Genomic DNA, 23,683 nt, shown 5'->3' on the forward strand with positions numbered 1-23,683 from the left:
TTTTTTTTTAAAATTATTATTATTATTATTATTATTATTATTATTATTATTATTATTATTATTATTATTATTATTATTTTTTAAACTCGGGGTAAAAGTTTTTAAAAATGACTTTTATGGTTATTGAATTTTCTTCTTTTTTTACTTTCCATTTTTTTTTCCTTTTTTTTTTTTTTTTTGTCAGAAACGAATAATACATATTTACTTTTCCAACCCCTTCTCCTCCCCCCTCCTGTTTACAGCCCCAGTTTACACCCCTTCTCCATTTTCACCCCCATCACCACCACCACCCCCACTGCTTTATTCAAAAATAAAATTTAAAAAAAAAAAAAAAAAAAAAAAAACTTTTCAATGTTATTGATTCTTTTTTAAATGAAATTGATATTATTATTATTATCATCATCATTATTATTATAATCTTTAGAAAATTCACTAATGAGGTCGAAGGGTGAAATATTAAAATATTAAAATTATATTTAAAAAATTTTTAATAATAATAATAATTATCATCATCATCATTTTTTTATTAATTATAAATATTTGAAAATAAATATCATATAGGTAATATATATATTTTTTTTTTTTTTAAAAAAAACGCGGGAAAAAAAAATCACAGCCTTCTACTACCACGACCACGACGATGACGTCATCTCGACGACCGTTAAATTTTTTCTTATATAATAATTATTATTAAGAAATCCATTTTGTTCATTTATTTATTTAATTATTATTATCGCTTCCGTTAATTAAATAAAATTATTTACTTACAATTAATTATTATTATTACTATTTATTTATTAATAAAATAAAGATAATAATGATGATGATAATGATGACAATAGTTTTGATTGTTTTGTTTAAACCGTTAAAACTATAAAGATGGAAATTTTTTTTAAATTAAACCAAATAATTTATTATTATTATTATTATTATTATTATTATTATTATTATTATTAATAATTGTCGTTTGTTGTTGTTGTTGTTGTTGTTAGGACGAAAGATAATAATTAAATGTAATTATATTGTTTGTTGTTTGTACGAATTTAAAAATTATTTTTTTGTAATTGATACGTAATAAAAAAAATTTTTTTTTTTTTTTGAAGGTTAGCAATGACGTCATCAGATTTAAATCGAAATTTAATATCTTACAATGTTAATCACGCACGCACACACATCCCTTCGACTTTTTTTTTTAAAAACATTTTCCCCGCCTCCTCAACCTCCCCAGAAAAAAAAAAAAAAAAAAAGACGAAAATTTAAAAGTCAAATTTTCTTTTTTTTTTTTTTTTTTTTAGCGTTTTATTTATCGGAGAATCACGGAATTTAAATATTGACGAATAAAATTAGAATTTTCGTACTGTGTGGGTCTGCGTGCGAAAGGGAAAAAAAAAAAAAAAATTTTTTTTTCTTTTTCGGCGGGGGTTGGGAGGAGGGGAGGGGAGGGGAAGGGTAAAACTCTTGGAAAATCCGTAGGAAATGTGACAAGAAGATTAATGAAAATGTTTTTTAAATAAAAAAAAAAAAAAAAGAAAAACTTTTATATAAACGAATCAAAGAAAACGTCAATTTTTTTTTTTTTTGTTTTTTTTTGGGGGCAACGGTTAAAAAAAACCGATTTTTACCATTTTGATCGGTTTTTTTTTTCAATTTTATTTTCGTCCCCCCGCCCTCCTTCCCTCCGCCATCTTTTTAAATAATTAATTCGATCGCCCATTTTTTTTTTTTTTTGTAAATTCTAATTTAATGGATTTTTTTTTGGGTTCGAAAATAAAATAAAAAACAAAAAAGTTTTCCCTTTCACGACGAGGAGAAGAAGGGGGAGAAGAGAGGAGGAGACGGGGAGGGGAGGAGTAAAATTTAATTATTTTTAAGTAAAAAAAAGGGATTTTTTAAAATAATAATAATAATAATTATTAATAATATTGTGCATTCGTCGTATTAAACTAATTCAATGTTTATCCAACGTAAAAAATTCAACCAACAATTTTCCACCCTTGTATAAAATCTTTTTGCGTTTGTCGTTTGTTTTATTTTTTGTGTGATTTAAAAACAAAAAAAAAAAAAAAAGAATAAATTTTTTTTTTTTTTAAATTAAACAAACACGTTTGTTGTTGTTGTTGTTGTTTTCCGGTTTTTTTTTTTTTTGAAATCTTGATTACTTCGTAAAAAGTTGATTTTACGACTTTAAAAAAAAAATTTTTTCAACTCCCCCCCACCTTTCGACCCCGGAAAATTACTGGATGAAGGGTGGAAAGTTTTTTTTTTTTTCTGTACAAAATAATAAACAGAGAAAATGAACGAATGATAGAGAGAGAGAGAGAGAGAGAGGGGGGGGTGGGGGAATAAGGAAGCGTGAAAAATAAACAAAAATTTAATAAATTTCTTACGGTCAAAATAGTAACCGATTAAAAGATTCGAAAATAAAAGAAAAAAAAAGGAAAAAAAGGAATAAAAAAAAAAAATACTTTTGTCGACAAAGGAAAATATTTTTTATATAAAAAAAATAAAAAAATAAAAATAATTGTTAAAAAGAAAATTTCAAAGGAAATATACCCGACTTCAAAGGAGCAAAAAAAAGGTAGGAGGAGGATCATTACACAAAATAATTAATAATGAAGAATAAAATCGGACTAAAAAGGAAATCTTATTCGAGCGTAAAAAAAAATTTTTTTTTTTTCTTCTGGATCATCTGAAGAAGAAAAAGAAAAAGGAAAAAGAAAAAAGACAGAAGAAAAAAGAAAGAAAAAAGAAAAAAGAGAAAGACAGAAGAAATAATAAAAATAAATCGTTCGATAAAAATAAAAATAAAAATAAAAATTTTTTTTTTACTTAAATCGGAAAATTTCACGCGAGTGTGTCGTCTGCTACGATATTAATAAATAAATTTTCCTCGGAAAACATAATTAAACGATATAATTATGTCAAAGGAATAAAAACGAGAATGTATATGACAATCCATATATATATATATATAACAACAAACGAAATATTTTGCCAAAAGGTTGAATGAAAATCGTCTACTACGACAACGACAACAACAACAAAGACAAACGCAACAAGACTTAATGAAAAGTTTTGTTTTGTTAATAAAAGAGAAAGAGAGAGAAACCATTTTATAAAAAAAAAAACTTAATTATACGTATAACGCGCCAACGGTCTACGTTCGCCATTACAACAATGGACATTTTCAAAATGAATAAGAGATAATCAGCTTATCATCATCATTATCATCATCATCAACTGGAAAAGATATTTATTATCCTTTTAAAAGAGAGAGAGAGAGAGAGAGAGAGAGAGAGAGAGAAAGAAAATTTTTTTTTTATAAGGAGAATAAGTAGTAGTTACGGATAATAACACCAAGTTTAAATCATATCATTGTCACTAACACGTGAAAAAAAAAAAAAAAAAAAACGTTAGAAACTTACACGCGCACTTACACAACTTATTTATCATTATTAACGAGAGAGAGAGAGAGAGAGAGTGAGAGTTCATTGATTTTTTTTCTTTTGTTTAAACAATTATGATCTTTAATAACAACAACACAACAATTTTTTTTTTTAAATAAATAATTAATCCTGTCGTCATCGTCGTCGACCTTCTTCCGCGTAAAAAAAAAAACGAAAAAAATAATAATAATAATAATATTTTTGTGTAAGGTTTCCGGTTTTTTACAAAAGAGAGGAAACAACGATTTATCATTATCATTATTATTATTTAAGAATCCGTTGTGTTTGTTTGTTTGTTTGTTTTTCCCTACCGATAAATTATTTTTCTTACCTTGAACGCAATTATTATCGTTTAAAAAAACATGGCGGGCTCGTACGAGATATTTTTTTATTTCTTCTTCTTCCGGTTTTTCGAGTACGGTAAATATAATACCACCGGCAATTAAATACGCCGCGTAAAAAATTACGTACAAAATGAATAAAGCGGAACTCCTTCTGATTCCGAAAACTTTTTTAACATCCTTATAATAATAATTATTTAATACTAACAACGGAGTCCTTTCGTCATTTATGATCGTTTCATTTTCATCACGACACGAATTTGATGACGTCACACCTTTAAAAATCTCATCGAATTTTGATTTTGTCGTTAATTTCATTTTTTTTTTCTTTTTCCCCCCTTCCGCGCACGATAATTATATATATATATGTTTATAAAACGATGTTTCGCTTTCGAAAATAAATCGATAAATATTTTTCCACGAAATAAATCTGCTGCTGTTGTTGTTGTTGTTGTTTTCAATTAAAAAAAAAATAAAAACAAACAAGGACAAACGGTCCTATTGCAATTAAAAAAACATGGTGAACTAATCCACTTAAGAGTTTTTAATGCATAAACAATGAGAAGACAGACAATGATTGCTTTGTTAAATATTCTTTTTACTCTTGCTCCCTTTTTAAAAAAAAAAAAAAAAAAAAATAATTTATTGTCAAAAACAGGTGGACGAAAGTTCTGGAAAAAAAAAAAAAAAACGTGCACATCCGGTTTAATGAAAAATCCTTCCCCCTTAGTTTTTATAAATTTTTATAACGATATTACCTTTTTTTTTTTTTAATAGTAAATTTAAATTTAATCGGTATATAAAAAAAAAAACCGTTCAAACCGTTCAAACCGTTCAAACTGAAAACATGATTAAAAACTATCAAATTTGATCATTGGACCATTAATCACGTGTTTATATAAATATATATTGTTTTTTTTTTTTTTTTCATATAAAACTTTAAAAACAAACGTTTTAACAACTTCTTCATTTTTTTTTATGATAAATTATTAAAGTTTAAAAATAAAAAAAAAATGTTGAAAAGTTATTTGAAATGTTTTCCCCCCCTTTCCCCCCTTTTTTTTTACACGTGAAATATTATTTTTCAAAAAACGGTAAAAAAAAAAAAAAACAGGTAGGTTGTTGCTGCCACGATAAAAAAGATAAATAAAAACAAAAAAGAAATTTATTTATCGTGTGTTTAGTCACAACAATAAAACAAACACGATTAACATAAAGAAACAAACACAAATGGATAAAATAAACGTAATCGTTTGTGGAACGCTCCCGCGAACGTGTGCACGTGTAAAATAAGTTGTCAAAAATTTGTCACGTGTAAACCGTGACATATAACCTTTTAATAAAGTCGAACGTGAAAAAAAAAAAAAAAAAGTTTTAAAGTGAGAGAAAAAGCAAGGACGATGACGAGGAAAATGGCGACGACGATGTCAACAACAACTGCTCACACATTTAAGAGACCGAAAAAAAAAAAAAAGGGAAAAGTGAAAAGGTTATCAATCAAATCCTGAAAAATTATTATTATTATACTTTTTTCACGATAAAAAAAAAACTTACACCGAACTCTATTAATAATAATTTACGAAAACAAACGACGACAAATAAACAAACAACAACAGCAAAAAAAAAAGGGTTTGACTTACGCCCTTTTTTTTTTTTTACGACGGGTAAAATATCGTGTGTGATATGATTCTGCTGTTGCTACTGCTGCTGCTACTACTACTACTACTACTACAGCTTAAAATAACTGTTTTTGTCAGTTTTTTTTTTTTTTTTAAAGTTAAAATGAAGAATCGACTGCAGATGTTTATAAAAAAAAAAAAAAAAAAAAAAAAATTTTTTTTTTTTTGCGAGGAAAAAAAAAAACCTAATCAATAACCTTAAGCTGTTTTAAATTCCAAACAGAAACGCGTATTAAAATTTAAGAGAAAACCCAGAATATTTATTTACAAACTTTACGTTTTAACGAGAGAGAGTGAGAGAGAGAGAGAGAGAAAATTTCAGAAAGCGAAACTCGTAAAACATTATGTTTCAACAACAAAAACAAAAACAAAAAGGGAATATAAAAAAAAAAAGGAAGCGATTCGAAAAAAAAAAAATAAATAAACAAACAAACGAAGAGTTTGTTGTTTATATGGAATACCAACTAATGAGGGAAAAAAATTCCCTGCAATTATTCAATGACGACAATAATTTATTTTTTTTTTTTTTGTTATTGCTAACTGTCAATAATTTTCCCGTTTTTTTTTTTTTGATTCGAAAAAAAAAAAAAAAAAAAAAAATTTGTTTGAATTATTATTATCAACGAAAAAAAAGTAAAATATTGAGTTATCAATCATTTCAAAAAAAAAAAAAAAAAATGACAGACGTGAATTTCAAAAAAAATGTCTAAACAAATATGAAAAAAATTATTTTCCAAGAGAAAAACGTTTTGCCGTAAAAAAAATGGCGGGAAATTTTTCCCTACGATTTTTCCAGCGGGGAATAAAAATTTCCGTTTTTAATTATTATTATTATTATTATTTTCTTATTATTAAATAGTTATGAGAAAAATGAGAAAAATCAATTTCAATACGCACGTCTCGTCGTTTGAGTTTATCTCATCCCGGATTCATCCGAACGAACGAGCTACAGCATCATCAGGACCATCATCATCATCATCACAATTCCAATAATTTTTTTCTAACGATTCGCGCACTAAAAAAAAAAAATTTTCGGTTAATAATAATAATAATAATCAAACGACAAAAAAAAAAAAAAAATGAAAAAACTTTATCGTTTTCCAGGGTTAATCACGTGGAATTAATTTAATGATTTTTTTTTTTTTTTATCGGGTCATTTTCGTTGTTTTTTTTTTTTTTTTTTTTTTTTTTGAATTGCTAATTTTAAACATGCAAATCGAATGTCACAAATTTTCTCTCTCTGTGTGTGTGTGTGTATTGAAATTTTTTTTTTTTTTTCCCCTAGATTAAAATTATAGGTTTCGGATATTTATGGAAAATAAGGTTAGCATGTAAAGTTTTTTTTTTTTTTTCGGGGTTTCCCCGCCACAGCCGCCGCTGCTGCCACGAATATAAAAAATTTCGTGACGTGTATGCACGAGCGTGAGATTTTTGATTTTATTCAAAAAATGAAAAAAAATTTGTTTCTTATTCGTGTTCAACAACAACAACAACAAAATCCCCCGTTTGTTGTTGTTGTCGTTTTTCATCTCAGTAACGTAAATAAAAAAATTCAAATCTTTTGAAATATGAAATTTCGTGAGATAATATTATCTGTCGTCGTAGGGGTCATCGAAGGGTCAATAATATTATTAATATATTGATTTATTGTTTATACGTGAGTCGATAGGGTAAAACGAAAAAAAAAATTTTTTTATAAAATAAATATGGAGAAAGAAAAGGAAAAAAAAAAACGAAACGCTGGAGAAAATAAAAAAAAAAAAAAAAAAAAATTTCCGCCCTCCTCCAACCTCCGACCCGCTGTCGGAGAAGAGTAAATGCGAGATAGCAGATAGATAGATAGATAAAAGATATGAAATTAGTCATGCAGGAATGAAAAAAAGGGAAATTTAATAATAATAATAATAATATTTGGTATGAGAGAATATGTCAAAAATTTTCGTGAAGGAAAAGTCAAAAAATTTTCACTACGACGTCATAGATAAATATAATAATAATAATAATAATAATAATAATATGGGGAGGGAAAAAATAAAATAAAAAAATTAAATTTGAGGTAAATAATAATAATAATAATAATAATAAAAAGAAAATCACTTGAAATATTTTTTGATGATTTTTATTCGAGCGTGAAAAATACATGCAACAGTGCATGACTGTGGAAGAAAAAAAAAAAAAAAAAAGGAAAAATGAAAAACAGAATGATACCTGTCATCCTTTGACAGGTTTTCAGGGAAAAATAAAATTTCTTTTTTTTTTCGTTTCGAGAGGGTGAAATTTTCCAATGTTTTTTCCATGAAATTAAGTTTTTGTAAAATCACGAATCTTTTTTTTATTCAAAATATACATATATATATCTTTCAATCTTTTTATCCCCTTCCTCCTCCTCTTCCTTTCCTATCCCTCCCCTACCCCCTTTCCTTGTTTTCTTTCCGTTTTCTCTCTCTCTCTCTCTTATTTTTTACATCACACGATTCAGGTTTAATTAGTTTAAAATCAAATCTTTTTTTTCGATTGCATTTTTTTTTTGTTTCCGTCTAGTAATCTCGTCAAAAAAAAAAAAAAAACAAACAAACAAAAAAAAAAAGGAAAGAAAAAGTAATAATAAAAACAACAAAGAAATTAAAGAAAGATAAAGGGAATAAAAACCATTTTACGACCGAAAAATTTATTTTATTCACTTTTCAAATTTTTCAGGTAAGTTAGTTTTAGTTATTTGTTTCTTTTAAACCTTTCCCCCTCCTCCGCTCCCTAACCCTTTCCCTCCTCCTCCCCCGAAAAAAAAGGGTTTTATATATAATTTATTAGCGTTTAAACGCACTCACGCACTCACGCAACAACCATATAATAAGTATGAGACCGAGTTCTGCGGTTAGATTAGTGCAATCCGACAGGAAAACCTCAATAAAATTTAAATTCAAACTATTATTATTATTATTATTTTTACAACAGCAAAAACAAAAACAAAAACAACAGAAACAACGTGTATATATATATATATATATATATATATACATATACATATATAACTTTATAATTTAACGTTTTAATTTTTTTTTTAATTTACCGCAAAAACCTCTTTCTCTCTTTCTCTTTCTCTCTCTCTCTTTCCCGTTAATTTTACCATCATCATTATTTTGTAAATTTAAGAACAAGAATTTAAGAATTTTTCAAGAGGGGAAGGGCGGGGGAGAGGTACGTAAAATGAAAATTTTCCGATTTTTTTCTAGTTTTCCCGGTTTAAAATTTCATTGTTTTTTTTTTTCGTTTGGATTTTTTTTTTGTTTCGACGTTGAAAAAAAGTTTTTCTAATTAACAAAGTCATAAAGAAGAAGAAGCAGGAAAAAACAAAACAGGAACGACAGGGAAGGGGTAAAAGTAAAAAAAATAAAATCCAGAAAAAAAAAAAAAAATTTCAACGACATTCGATCGTAAAAAAAAAAAAAAAAAAAATAATCCCGAGGGGGGGCGAAGTGAAACCCCTTTGAGAGGAGAAGGAGGAAAAAAACAGAAAAATATTTCCGATGTGTATTTTCCAGGATTTATTATTATTATTATAACGTACCTGTTTGTTACCACCCTTCCCCCTCCCACCGCCCGAGAAAAAAAAAAAACAAAACAATCCGACAGGAACATTAATCATTTTATCACAAACTTAATAAACGAGATGAAAAAATCCCCTTGAAAAAAAAAAAAGTAAATAAATAAATCACGTCGCATTTTTAAAAGTTAGCAATGAACGGTAGCAAAAAATCAAAATAATAATAATAAATAATGAAAGTTAAATAATAATTTTAATAATTATCGTAAACAATTATAATAAACTAAAAGTTTTTTTTTTTTTTTTTTTTTTTTGTAAAAATTTTTTAGTTTTCAGCAAATTTTCCACTCGAATTTTCTTTTCATTCGATTCATTTATTCATTCAAACAATACCGCAAAGTAATTTTTATTTTAAATAAAAACTCAAATCCTCGTTTAATGCAAATCACTCTCTCTCTCTCTCTCTCACTCTTTCAATCTCTCTCTATCTCTCTCTTTCGAACGTTTAGTTTTTTTGTATGACTTAACAACGATTTGCCCTCTGCTCTGCCTTTTTTTTTAACCCTTAGCAAAAATCATTAATGAATTTTGAAGTTCCATTAATTTTTAACAAAACTGATTATATTGTTTTTTTTTTTTTTTTAAACGAGAGAGAGGAAAAAGGAAAGAAAATAAAATGAGTGAAATGAAAAAGGAAATAAAATGCATGAAATAATAATAATAATAATAATAATAATAATAATGATAATAATAATTATTCTAAAACTAAAAAATAAAATAAATAATGAAAAAACTTTTTTTTCTTTTTTCATTTTCATTTTCATTATAAAAAAATTTGCGGTTGTTTTATTAACGCGAACGAACGTGTTGGGGGGGGGGGTGGGAAAGAGGGAGAAAGTGAGGGAGAGATAGAGAGAAAGAGGGAGAGAGTAAAAATAAACGACAGTTTTAGAATAATAATAATAATAATCAAATCAAATTTGATTTTTACCATTTCCGTATATCACACGTCAATATTAAAAATAAACATTTCAAACGGTAGCAAATTTATAGATAAAAAAAAAAAAACAATGGCAAATATTTAATGACGTCACGCGTAAACGTCACACTGATTGCCATTATTCGTGGTAAAAAATTATTACGGGTTATCATTGATAGATTGTTGCGGAGAGCAAAAAAAAAAAAAAAAAAAAAAAAATACATACAATATTTTATTTGCTTTTATTTACGATGTTTGCCAATTCGGAAAAATGGGGAGGGGGTGGGTTTTTTTCGTAGCAAAAATATCTCTTGACGTTGTCGTCTCGTAATATTATTTTATGGGCATATTAATTAATTTTATTTCTTTCATGTTTCAAAGGCACGTTTTGTCTTTTTCATTATTCAAAATTTATTTCAATATCCCCCCATCTCTCCAACTCCCCCCCTCTTCTTTAAAAAAAAGTTTTTTTTTTTTTTTTTTTAACACGAATTAAACACAGCAAAATCCTTGATTTAATTTGCTAGTCGTAATAATATATATTGTTAAGCATTCATAGTCACAATACAGAAAACCGAAGGCAATTTTATTATTTTCCCTCCCCCCTTTTTCTACCCCCTTTTTTTTTTGTTCTTTTTCCTTCTTCGATTTTTATTCTTAATCTTATCCTTATCATCATTTTCTCTTTTCATTCTTTCTTTTTCAAATTCGCGTGATAATGTACGAACGCGTAAAACCGAAAAATTAAATTTTCTTTTTTTTTTTAATATCCTTTTTTCAAGTTTAACAATCCAAATAAAATTTTTTAAGAAAAAAAAAAACAATTAAAATATCAACAGATGAATGAATGAATGAATGAAAAGAAAATTTTTTTTCAAATTTTTTTTTTTATCTTTTTTTTTTTTTTTTGAAAAAATAATTTCAGTTTTAAAACAATCAAAGAAAGAGAAAGAGAGAGAGGGGGGAGAAAAAGAGGGAAAGAGACAACGAAAATTTTCATTTCAATTTAAATATATTAAAAATTATTATTATTATTATTATTATTTCCTTATACGAAAAATTTTTTAGGGTTTATTGTTTGATGCCAACTTAATAAAATTTTTGGGTTTGGGTTCTCTTTTGTTATTATTATTATTATTATTATTATTATCATTTAAAAACGTTTATTAACCTTAAAAATAAATTTTACGACGAATTAAAAGTGCCAACAACAGGAAGAGAGAGAGAGAAAGAGAAAGAGAGAGAGAAAGAGAGAGAGAGAGTGAAAACAACCGACAACAAACAAACAATATAGTATATTTCTTTTTTTTCTTTATAACGGATCCAAAAAAAAAAAAAATTTTTTTTGTCGGTTGTTTGTTTCCTTCTTTTCTCCTCTGCCCCCCCCCCCGTAAAAAAAAATAAAATTAAAACACTTCATAAATTTTATTTATAAGTGTATTTTTTTACCAAACTCCCTCCCTCCCTCCCTCTCTCCCTACCCCCTTTTCTAAAACCTTTTTTTCATGGTTTAGCTTTCCCCCCAGCATCCCCACCACCACCACCATCACCGGCCCCCCGATTTTATTCTTTTTAATATTTTTTTTGGGATTTAAAAAAAAAAAAAAATTATTTTCCACATTAGATTCTATTTATTTATTTACATGCGTAAGAAAATTTATGATAAACAAACACGCACCGTAAAATATTTAAAAAATTTTTTCAATTTCCTTCCCCCCGCTCCCTCCCTCCTTTTTTTTTGGAAATCCTCCATTTTTTTTTTTTTTTTACGGTCCCCCCTTACCGAAAAAAAATGATAATGATAATTGGGGTTTTTTTTTTTTTTTAAATCTTTCGGTTATGCGTACGAAAAGGTATAATGAGTAAAAAGAAAAAGTAAATGATTAGTAGTAGTAGTCCGATTAGCAGAAGACGTTTTAATCATCAACGCCTTTATGGGTGATACACGTACGCACGCACGCACGCACACACACGAAACGACATAAAGAACGACATAAATAAATATAATTACGTAAAATTACCAATGTTTTAACCCTCAGGTACACCCTCAAATGAATCCGAGTTTCATATTGTATAATTTCATGCATCCTCCCCCCTCCCCCTCGAATGTTGCATCCCTCTTAATAATATACGTTAATATTTCTACCCTCTCACGTCCATTTCGAATTAACAAACAAACAATAAATAAAATATTCTGACAGGAGAACTTTTGAGGGTAATAAATTTAATTTCTTTCTATTTGTTGCAACCACCACCACCACCGCCACCGCCACCACTTCTCCTCCATAACGTCGGGGAAAAAAAAAAAACCAGGACTCGGTGAATAAAAAAATTCGAATTTCGGGGAACGCGCGGGCGCGGAAAAAAGGAAAAAAAAATGGGATTTTCATCCCCCTACGTGTTGAATTTTTATAAATTCGAGTTAATTGCTTAAATAAGTTTGACATTAATTCATGTGAAAATCTGTGTTTGACATTCTAAAAAAAAAAAAAAACTTGGAAATGGGAATAAAAATACGCGGTCCTTTTTCGACCTCCTCATACTATCCCATTGAGAGACAGTCTCCTCCTGTTCCTCCCCCTTCAACCCCTCCTCCCCGTTCAACTCCCCGATATTTTTTTTTTTAAAGCTTTTAATGCTTTTTTTTATAAAAATATCTGCAGTTTTTTTTTTTTTTTTTATAAAAATAAATCAAAATATTTTCATTCGTAAATAATTTTTCGAGCAATTTACCCTTTTGTTAACCGAAAAAAAAAAAAAAAAAATTTTTTTTTCTTCTTTTGCATCCTTTAAAAGAAAGAAAAGGAAAAAAAAAATTTTTTTTTTTTTTTTTTAGTCTGTCGTTATTATTATGCTGTTGTTGTTGTTGTTGTTATGCTGCTGTTGTCGTAAATAAATAAAAAATAAATTTATGTGTAATAATAATAATAATAATAATAATAATAATAATTTTTCATTTTCTTTTTTTTTCTTCTTCTTGTAAAAAATTAAATAATTGTTTTTATTTATTTTTTTTTTCGATTATTATTATTTTTTTTTTTTTTTATTAACTTTAAATATTTCGTTTTGATTTTTATTTATTTATTAATTAATTAATAATTTTATTTATTTATTTATTTATTTAATGGTTTTAAAATTTAATAAGAATAAGAAAGAGAGAAAAAAAAAAGTTAATTTTAATAGTTTCATTAATTTTTTTTTTTTTTTCTGTAAGAAAAGGGTTGTAAACTTTTACCCTTAAATAAAATTTATTAGGTTTAGAATTAAATTTTACTTTTTTTTTTTTTACTTTATTTTACGAAAGAAAAGAGAGAGAGAGAGAATAAGAGAAGAGAGATAGAAGGGGTAGACAGAGAGAGAGGGAGAAAGAGAAAATGAAAAAAAGATAAAGAGAGAATAAAAGAAAGAAATAGAAAACGAGAGTAATAGAAAGGGAGAGAGAGAGAGAAAGAAAAAGAGAGAAAGAGAAAGATGGAGAGAGAAAGAATCAAAAAAGAAAAGTGAAAAAAAAAAATTTTCCTAAAATCAAAATTTTCATTTTTGTTTTTTTTATTATTTAAAAAAAAAGGAAAAAAAATTCAACCCTTAAACTTGTAAATATTTTCAATTATTATTATTATTTGTTTAAGGGGTTGAAAATAATATTTTATTTTTTTTGACACAAAACAAATTCTTCTTCTATTTTTTTTTTTTTTTTAAAGTTCCAACTTTAAAAAAAAAAAAAAAAGAAACTTTTTTATTAAATTTTATTTATTTATTTATTTTTCGACTCCGAGGTTTTTAATTTAATATAATTTCTGATAAAAAAAAAAAAGAAAGATAATAAAATTTTTTTTTTCCTTTTCCTTTTCCTTTTCTGAAGAAAAAAATTTCCAGGGGTTTTTCCTTTCCCCTCCCCCCTCTCCTCCCCTGTCTCTCCCCTCCCCCTCCTTTTTTTTACGATTTTAAACTCTTTCACCTTTTGATGACGTTTAACTTAAACGAAAAGGAAAAAAAATTTTTTTTTTCCTTTTTTATATAAAACAAACGCCGCCATTTGGTTTGTTATATATAAAAAATGTTTGTTACGTTTTACAAACGACTTCGGTTACGGTTGTTGTCAATGTCGATGATAATAATAATAATAATTTTATTAAAGTAGTAGTAATAATAATAATAATAATAATAATAATAATAATACATTGTATAATATGATTTAATTCGGGCATAAAAATATTTCTTTTTCTTACTTATTTACCCTCGGACCGCTATTAAGCCTTTTATTTTATTTTAAGGGTACAAATTCAACCCCTAAATTCAACCTTTTTATTGTTTTTTTTTTTGTTCACTTGTGTGCACACACACACGCACGCACTCACGCACCTCGAACATAAACGCACACATGTCGCACGTTCTTAACTCTTTTTAATTACTCGTAATGAAAATAACATTTTTTTTCTCCTTTTTTTCTCCTTTTTTTTTCTTTTTTTTTCCTTTTTTCTTACGTCACCTGCGAATCGTGTGATAAGTGATAAAAAAAAATTTTGATAACAACTTTTTAAACACCATCATCATCATTATCAACTTAACTTTTTCCGGTTATTACTTTTCTAATTAATTAAATATAAATCGATAATTACAATAATAGTCGGGAAAATTTTTTCCGCCATTTTGAAATTCCATTAATTTCCTTTTAACAGGAAACAAAAAAAAAGGAAAAATTTTATTAAATTATTTTAAAATCTTATTTAAAGTCAAAAAAAAAAAAAAAATTCAATTCGAAATGTAATAATAATAATAATAATAAATGACGGTTACGATAATGATAACAAAGGAAAATGGTTTTAAATATATATATATATATATATATATATATAATGAAAATTCAAATTGAATAATTATTTTTCCTTATAATTTATTTCCTTTGATTTTTTAAAGGATTTAAAATTTACGGTATAAATCAAACCGCAAGTCGACGACCGTGTAACAAAGGTAACGACGACGATTATTCCTTTTTCTTCAACTTATTCAAACTTTACAACACGCAACAACTGTCCTTTGACTTTCGGTTACGAAAAGATAATTTATTTAATACTAGTCATCATTTATTTTTACCAATGAAAATTATATCGACCTTGCGCCATTAATCCATTTATTAACAATAATAAAAAGTTTTTAATGTTTTACTCATAAAAAAAAAAAAATCATTAATAATGATGATGATAATGATGATGATAGTTGAAGAATCGTGATAAGAAAACGTAAACGTCGAAAAAAGAATGATTTAAATAAACCGAAAAAAGGGAAGAAACTTGTCGGGGGGGGGGGAAAAGGAAAGGACATAAAATTCCCAATGGAATCGATTAGAAAGATCAAGAGAAAAAAAGGAAAAGGGTGAAAAAGATGAGTGAAAAGTGGGGGGTGGGGAAAAAAATATACTACGCGGGACTTGTCATGCACGAAAGTGAAAATAATAATAATAATAATAATAAATAAATAAATAAAATATAAAAAAAAAACGAAACAATGAAAATTCAAATTTCTATGACTTTTTGTCTTTTTTTTTTTTTTTTTACCCTTTTCAAGCCTCATGCAAAATGTGGCGGCGGGGATTACCCTATTTTTTATCATATTCCTAAATAACGTCATTTGTGAATTTAACAATTCAAAATGATTAGCGAGTGATGGAAGGAAGGAAGGAAAGAATCCCTCCGAAATAAAAAGAGAGAGAGTGAGAGAGAAAAAGCATGCAAGGTGGTTTAAATGTCAGGATGTCGGGAGAGGATTAATATGATGAAGGTGAGGGTGTGCGTGCGTGCGTGCGAGCGAGAGTGAGAGAGAGAGAGAGAAAATTTTCGAGAGTGCGTGTAAATAACGAAAATAAAAGAAATTTTTGGAAAAACCGGATATCCCTCACGCCCCCCCTCCCCGGGAAAAAAAAAATTTATTTTTTTGTTTAATTAAAAATTTTCATTTTTTTTTTATGTTTGCAACACTGTCTCCTTGAAGTTTTTATTTTTAAGTTAAAAAAAAAAAAGAATTTCTTTTATCACTATCACCGTCCCCACTTTCCGGATCCGTGAAAAGCCCCCCCCCCCCGTCGACGAAATAAATAAATTTTTTTTTTATTGCTCGAGGAAACATCGATGATGATGACGATGATGCCATTTTCGTTTTAACAAAATATTTTGCCTTCATGTTTTTAAATTTATTTCAGTGATTTTCTATTGTTCTCTCTCTCTCTCCGTCCCCTATATTTACACTCCCTCTCACTCTCTCTCTCTCTCACTCTTTTTAACTTTATCTATCTCTTTTCTTTTTTTCTTTTATTCTCATTGGCATATGTCAAAGAGGCAGCAGAACTACTATTGAGAGAGAGAAAGAAAAAAAAAAACCAGGCATTTGACATTTACTCCAAAAAAAAAAAAAAACTAAATGCTAACTGACTCTTGAGAATCGCATCTGCTAAATGGAATGAATGAATCAATACTTACTTGCTCTACTACTACAAAAAAAATTCCAGAAAATTCCAGAGAGCAATTACTTTTATTATTACAGAAAAAAAAAAAATTTTTTTCTTTTACTTCAAACCTTTTTTTTCCTGCTGCCTTTTTTTTGATTGACTTTTATTTTTGTAAATTTTTTTTTTTTTTTTTTTGGAAAAAAAAAAAGTGGAGGGGGTGAATGGATGGATGGATGGATAGATGAGGGGGTGGCGACGTGGAATGAATGGCGGGGGGGGTTTCTCGTTTTAAAGAAAACTGTTTGATTTTTTTTTAAATTTCCCGTAGTTATTTCCTCCTCCCTCCCTTCTTCCTTTTTTTTCTCGAAGCAGAAGAAAAAAGATTTTTTTTCTTTCTTCTGCTTCGAGTAAAAAAAAAAAAGGAGGGGCGCCTTAAGGTCTTTTTTGGTTAAAACAACATCTTAAATAAGAAAAGATCATTTCGATGTTTCCGTTTATAGAAAATAATAATTTATTTAACGTTATGCACTTAATTTATAAATTAAATAGCGAACCTTCAAAGAATAATAATAATAATAATGATAATGATAATAATAATAAAATTAAAGGGAAAAAGCCTTTCATCCCTTGTTCTCTCTCTCTCTCTCACTCTCACTCTCACTCTCTCTTTTTCTTGGTCTCTTTGGACCTTTACTCGTAGCTTTCTCTTATTAACCTTCTTCTTCTTCTTCTTCCTCTTTTCTCTTTTTCCCACTTTCTCTAACCAACCATTCTCTCTCTCTCTCTCTCTCTCTCTCTCTTTATTCTATGGTAAAAACTTTTCAACTAAATCATTCCCCTTCCTCCCTCCTCTCTCTCTCTCTTTCTCTCTCATTCTCTCTCCTTTTTTCCCTTTTTCAAAATTTTATCTTCTTTTCCTCTTTTTTGCCATAATTTTCTTTACTACGTCGTGTTTGACATTCACGCCTGCTGTTTTTATAAAATAATGATGATGATGATGATGATGATGATGATAGTACAATTCTTCGCTTCGGCTTTTATAAAAGGCAATTATATTATATATACGTGTCTTTTATTATTATTATTATTATTATTATTATTATTATTATTTCGTTCGATGTTATACTCTTATAACCGATGTCGTCGTTATTATTTTAACGTACTCTATCGTAAATGCTTTTCATTATTGAATAATAATAATAATAATGATTTTGTGTAAACATTTGAAAGGGTCGTCGTTGTCGTCATCGTTGTCGTCGTCGTTTTTCGTCGTCGTATCGCGACGCTTTAATCTAAATAATATTTTCTTAACTTTTTTTTCGTCCCACATTATTATTATTATTATTATCTTTTTTAGAAAATGTCGGGGGTCGAAGTCGCTGTGAGACATTAAAAAAAAAATTTTAATTGTTAACATTTTCGCATCGTCTATCTTTTTAGCAAATGTTAAAAAGTTGGTTAAAACGAAACTCGCGACTAAATTTTTTATTACTTTTTCATTCGGGGATTACGTCGGGGATTTTTACGTTATTAATAATAATAATAATAATAATAATAATAATAATAACATTTTAAATAAAATTTTATGAATGGGACCGTTGGTACTCAAACATTTATTCCTATGGAATCGAGGTGGGAACTGAAACTTTGACGTAATTTCCTCGCGTTTAAAAAGAAATAATAATAATAATAATAAAGACAAAAAATTTTTAAAGTTTTTTAAGATGATATGTGTCGAACGGAAACGATTGATAATTTAATTTCCGATTGTTCGATATTGGCTAAACGTGAATATCAGAGAAAGAGAGAGAGAGAAAGACATAATTTTGAAAAATGGTGAAAATTAATTGAAATGTTCGTATCGGCGGATAAAAGAAATGCAAAAATTTCAAAATGGAAAAGTCAGAATTTCGGGAGAAGGGGAGGGGAAGTCCTAAACTATTCCAGAGTCACGTGGGAAGAGAATCGTTGGGAGCCATGACGCAATCAATAAAAGGAAATTTAAAAAAAGAAAACGTAGAGAAAATGGTCAACGTTATTCGATATCCCCATCTATGTTACAGAATTTATCCCTAAGGAATCGGATAAAAACCTGACAAAAAAAAAAAAGTGCTGGAAAACTCCAGACAATCACGCAGAAAAAAAAAATCTTGTACAAAATTGATAATAATAATAATAATCATTAAATAATTTTCGTTTTTTTTTTTATAACAAAACAATCAATCGTAAATTTGAAAAAATTGTATCAAAAAAAAAAAAAAAAGGGGGGGCAGATGTTTTCTTTCTTTTTCCTGTTGTTGTTTTAAACTTAAATTATTTTCCAGTTATTATTATTATTATTATTATTATTTTTAAAGTTTAAAAAAACGATGATAAAAATTTTTTTTTTTTGTAAAATCATTCGACGTCCATTTCTTTTTTTCCCTCCCCCAGATATTTTCTCATTTCTCAATTTCGACGAGTTTTATGAGAAAAAAAAAAAAATTTTTTTTTTTTTGGTTTGTTTAATCCAAAAAAAAAAAAAAAATGGCTTAAATTACAAGAATGAAAAGGTTGTTTTATTGTTCAGAAAAACAAAAAAGAAAAAAGAAAAATATTTCATCGTGAAAATTTTGCGCGTGATATGAAATTTAAAAAAAAAAAAAAAAAAAAAGTAAGAAAAGCATAAAATTGAATTTTTCACTTAAGTTCATTTTTAAATTTTGTCGAAAAAAATAAAAGGAGAGAGAAAGAAGAAGAAAGGAAAGAAGAAGAAAGAACAAAGGTAAAGAACCGCGAAGAAATATTATAAAAAAAAAAAAAAAAACATGTCGCAAAGAGGAAAAAAAATTTTTTTTTCTTCTCAGCAAAAACGTTAAAATAGTTATATGTATAATAATAATAATAATAATAATAATAATAATAATAATAATAATAATAATAATAATAATAATAATAATAAACCTGGGATAAATGCTTAAAAACCCCGACAAATAAGAGCCTTGTCGTGTTTAAGAGTGACCATAATAATAATAATAATAAAGAAAATATGAAATAATTTTATATATTTTAAAATCCGCCAACCATTAAAATTGTTTTCCAAAAGTTTTTAAACTTAACAAAAAAAAAAAAAACTTTTCTTTACTTAACTTAAGGGAGCGAATAAAACTTTAAACAACAACAATAAGATAATATATATATATATAAATATTTAATTCGTTTCGTATTTATTATTATTATTATTATTATTAATATCAACGCCTCGAAGTTTTTTTTATTTCTTTTTTTTTTTTTTTGTTGGAAAATCCCTAATTTATACATATGAATTTGAAGGGTTGTTTTTTTTTTCGATGTGTGGGAAGGGGTGAAGGAGAAGAGGTGGAATTGATGAACATTGGCTTATGAATTTTATCCCCTACGATTTCATCATATTCAACTGTCACATCACAAATGACAAGTGAACTTGGAAAGGGTTTTTTTTCCTTTTTTCTCTGTATTTACTCAACAGGAATCGAACACAACAACAACAGCAACAGCAACAAATCTCTATCGAAAACGAAAAGATAATAATAATAATAATAATAATAATAATAATAATAATAATAATAATAATAATAATAATAATAAAAAGGGAAAGTCGTGATTTTTAGTTTTTTTTTTTTAACTTTTTTTTTTTTCGGTCTGTTTTAAATGAAGTGAAAACTCTATGGAAATAATAATAATAATAATAAATTAACGAAGATAAATTTAAAGTTATTATTTAAATAAATAAATAATAATAATAATAATAAAGTTGTTAAAATACGATTTATCATAATAATAAAATAAAATGAATTATTTATAATAAATTATTTCTCGAAGGGACATTGAAAAAAAAAATAAAAATAAAACTTTTAACGGATCTGTCATTAGTTAAAAAATATAAATTTAAGGATTTACGGGGAAAAAAAAACAACAACAACAACAACAAACAACAAACAAAAACAAACGAAAATAAAAAAAAAAGTCAAAAACTGATGATGATAAAACGAATTTTAATTTTTTTTTCTCTCTCTCTTTCGCCATTTTGTTTTTTTGTTTTTCAAAAACGAACGTGATACGAATGACCGTCAATTAAGCCCCCCTATTCCCCCAAAAAAAAGTGTCGATAATAATAATAGTTAGGAAGATTTTTTGACTTTAGCCCTCTCAACCTTTTTGCCGAAAGAAAAAAAAAAAGGAAAAAATGGAAAACTTGATAAAATTAAATTACAATTTAATCCGAAGATTATTCCTGTTGACAACAGCAAAACTACTTATACACTCAAAACCTTTCGATAAATTTTCATATAAACTTGTTTTAGTTTTAAGTAAAAAAAACAAATCTTTAAAAGTGAGAGAAAAAGAGAGAGAGAGAGAGAGAGAATGTAAACAAATCGATTTTTCATTTACATTTTCCTTTTTTTTCTCTCTCTATCTCTCTCTTTTGACTTTTCGTTAACTTTCCTTTTACTCGCCTCTTATCATTCCATCGCCCCCCCCCCTTTTTTTTTACCTTTTCTCTACTTTTTTACTCTTTTCTCGATTAAATTTACGCTCGCCACCCTCCCCCCGATCACCACCACCGTCTACTTTAAAAACTTCACTTCATTGTTATCAATTAAAATTCATATCACTTTTCTCTTGTACGTTTGGGTGTGCGTGTGCGTGTACGTCTTTTTTTTTTTTTTTTTACTCGTGTGACAAATATTAAAATTGATAACGGTGGAAAATGAAGCGTTATGAGAGGGGGTGTGGGAGGGGAGTTGTGGTAGTGGCGGCGTCGGCGACGATGGCGGTCGTAGTTAGTTTTTTCCACCCTAAAATTTGCGGTAACATTTTTCGATTCAATTTAAAGGTATGAAACCATGAGAAAATCATTTAATATATATTATTATTATTATTATCATTATTATTATTATTATTATTATTATTATTATTAGGGTTTCATTTAACGACAGCATTTAAGCTCCTTTCCTTGCAAAGGTTTCTTTTTCCCTTCTCTGTAATTTCGTTTTATTATTATTATTATTATTTTCTTTCCTTTTTTTTTTTTCCTTCGATCGCATAAGATTTTTACATTATTAAGAAATATTGAAGAAAAATAATAATAATAATAAGGAGGGAAATTTTTTTATTTTTTTTTTTCAAATTAAACGATTTAGAAAAAGGTTTTTTTTTCTCTTTATCGGGGTGGGGACAAGGGATCAAGGGGTCAAAGGAAAGTGAAATGAAAAAAGAAAGGAAAATCAGTCAAGATTTTCTTTAGGTTTAGATTTGTTTGAATGATTGTACTCGCATCGAAATAAAATATTATTTTTTGACATTTTAGTCTCAAAGTTTGTTCTAAATCAAAAAAAAAGAAGCGAAATTTCTGTCACCCTTCAACTGTACCGGAAGTAAGCGTAACGGGAAAATGACTGCGAAACGAAGGAAAAATTTAAAAAGACCCTTTTGAAAAAAAATTCTTTTTTTTTTCTTTTCAAAAATCATCTTTCCCATCTTTTTTTTTATATTTCCTTTTATTTATTTTTCTTTTTTTTTGGTAAATTGAAAAAAAAAAGTGGGGGAGGGGATTTTTAGTATCGTCTGCTAAAATTTAACCTTGAAATTATTATTTAATACGTCGCATGTTGAATATTTTTTTTTTTTTTTTGTAAAAAAAAAAAGAAAATCTTTTATCATTTGTTTTTCTTTTTTTTTTTTTTAAAGGGGTGAGAGAGAGAGAGAGAGAGAGAGAGAGGGAATGGGGAAGAGAGGTTCAAACAGAAAAATACGATAATAATAATAATAATAATATTTTTAAATTAGCATTTTTTAAATATTTCGAAAGAACGATGTTGTTCAGAAACATCTGTCAACCGACACAGCACACAGCAAAAAAAAAAAAAAAAAAAGAAAATTTTTTTTATTTTGAATACAAAATTTTCTTTTTTTTTTTTTTTACTTCTCTCGTTTTATAATTAAATAAAAACGATTTTTTTTTTTTGAAAACAATGTAGGCGATATCAAAGATTTAAATTTACAATAAACAAACAACAAACGTCATAGTGTGCAACAGCAACAGCAACAAGGAGGAAAAGAATGAGGTGGAAAACCTTGACGAAACCAATTAAAACATGATCAATTTAAACGTAAACCATACTTAACTTATCGCTAACGTACGAATGACTTATCAAAAACAAATACCGATAATAATAATCATAATAATAATAATAATAATGATTTTCGAGCGGTTGTTGTTGTTTTTGGAAAGCAATTCATTCTTTCCCTTTTTTTTTTTTTTTTTAAATTTTTTCTTAATCAATTCTCAATAATGAAAAACTAGGTTAAACATACACCTGTGTATGTGTGCGTGTGTTTGTATTTGTATGTTTGTACACCGGAAACTAAAAAACAAAACCAACAACTTCGACATTAATTTTCCTTTTTTTTTATTATTATCACGCACGATTTCATGAGAGCAAATAAAAAAAAACCGAATCCTTAATTTTTTTTACATGCGATATTAAGTAAAAGCAAAGGAAAGAAGAAAAAGGAAAGGAAAGGAAAAAAAGGTAAAATAGATATCGTGGTACACGATTCGTTTTAATTCGTTCACAACCTTTTTAGATAAGATAATAATTATAGTTAATAGAAAAATCAGATGATGAAAAAGGAAAAAAAAAACCTTTCAGTTGATTGGTTAACGGAAAAAAAAACAAATAATAATAATAATAATGATTTTTATATAGAAAAAAAAAAAATGAAAAATTTTTTAACGTGAAAATTATAGAAGGTGGTTTAAAAGTAAAAAAAATTTTTTTTTTTTTTATTTAATTAAATCCTTACGGGGTTCATTTTTTTCTGCACCGATTTTCCTTTTTTTTTGTTCCCACCAGTTCGTTCGTTTCCAAAAAAAAAAAAAAAAGGAAAAAAAAAAAGGAAAAGATTAAAAAAGGAAATAAAAGTTTTATTCTCTCGGGTCGACCGCTGAGAAACGCGCTTTCGTCGTTCAAAAAAAATTTTTTTTTTTTTAAAAAAATTCGCACGGTTAATTAAATAATTAATCATTAATCGGATTATAAACGTCAGACTGAATTTTTCTCACGCACGCGCGCTCGTTTTTTTTTTTTTTTTTTTACCGAAAAAAAAAATGATGATAATAATAATGATGATGATGATGATGATGAAAATTATTGTCGTGGAAAATAATAATAATAAATAAAAAAAAGAAAAAGAAAAATAAAAAAAAGTTTTTTGTGTCAGCATGTGGTGA

At 26.9% G+C, this 23,683-nt stretch overlaps 1 protein-coding gene across 1 annotated transcript; it reads right to left on the bottom strand.

Annotated features, from left to right (window-relative positions):
* Positions 1 to 3,442: 3,442 nt before the first annotated feature.
* On the bottom strand, positions 3,443 to 4,105 carry Phum_PHUM517290 (uncharacterized protein; the record flags this gene model as incomplete). The annotated part of the gene is made up of 1 exon (XM_002431209.1): positions 3,443 to 4,105. The coding sequence occupies one exon, from the start codon at positions 4,103 to 4,105 to the stop codon at positions 3,443 to 3,445; it is 663 nt and encodes a 220-aa protein (XP_002431254.1).
* Between the last annotated feature and the right edge of the window lie 19,578 nt (positions 4,106 to 23,683).

The sequence above is a fragment of the Pediculus humanus genome, genomic scaffold (assembly GCF_000006295.1).
Source record: "Pediculus humanus corporis 1103172108282 genomic scaffold, whole genome shotgun sequence".
Lineage (NCBI taxonomy): Eukaryota > Metazoa > Arthropoda > Insecta > Psocodea > Pediculidae > Pediculus > Pediculus humanus.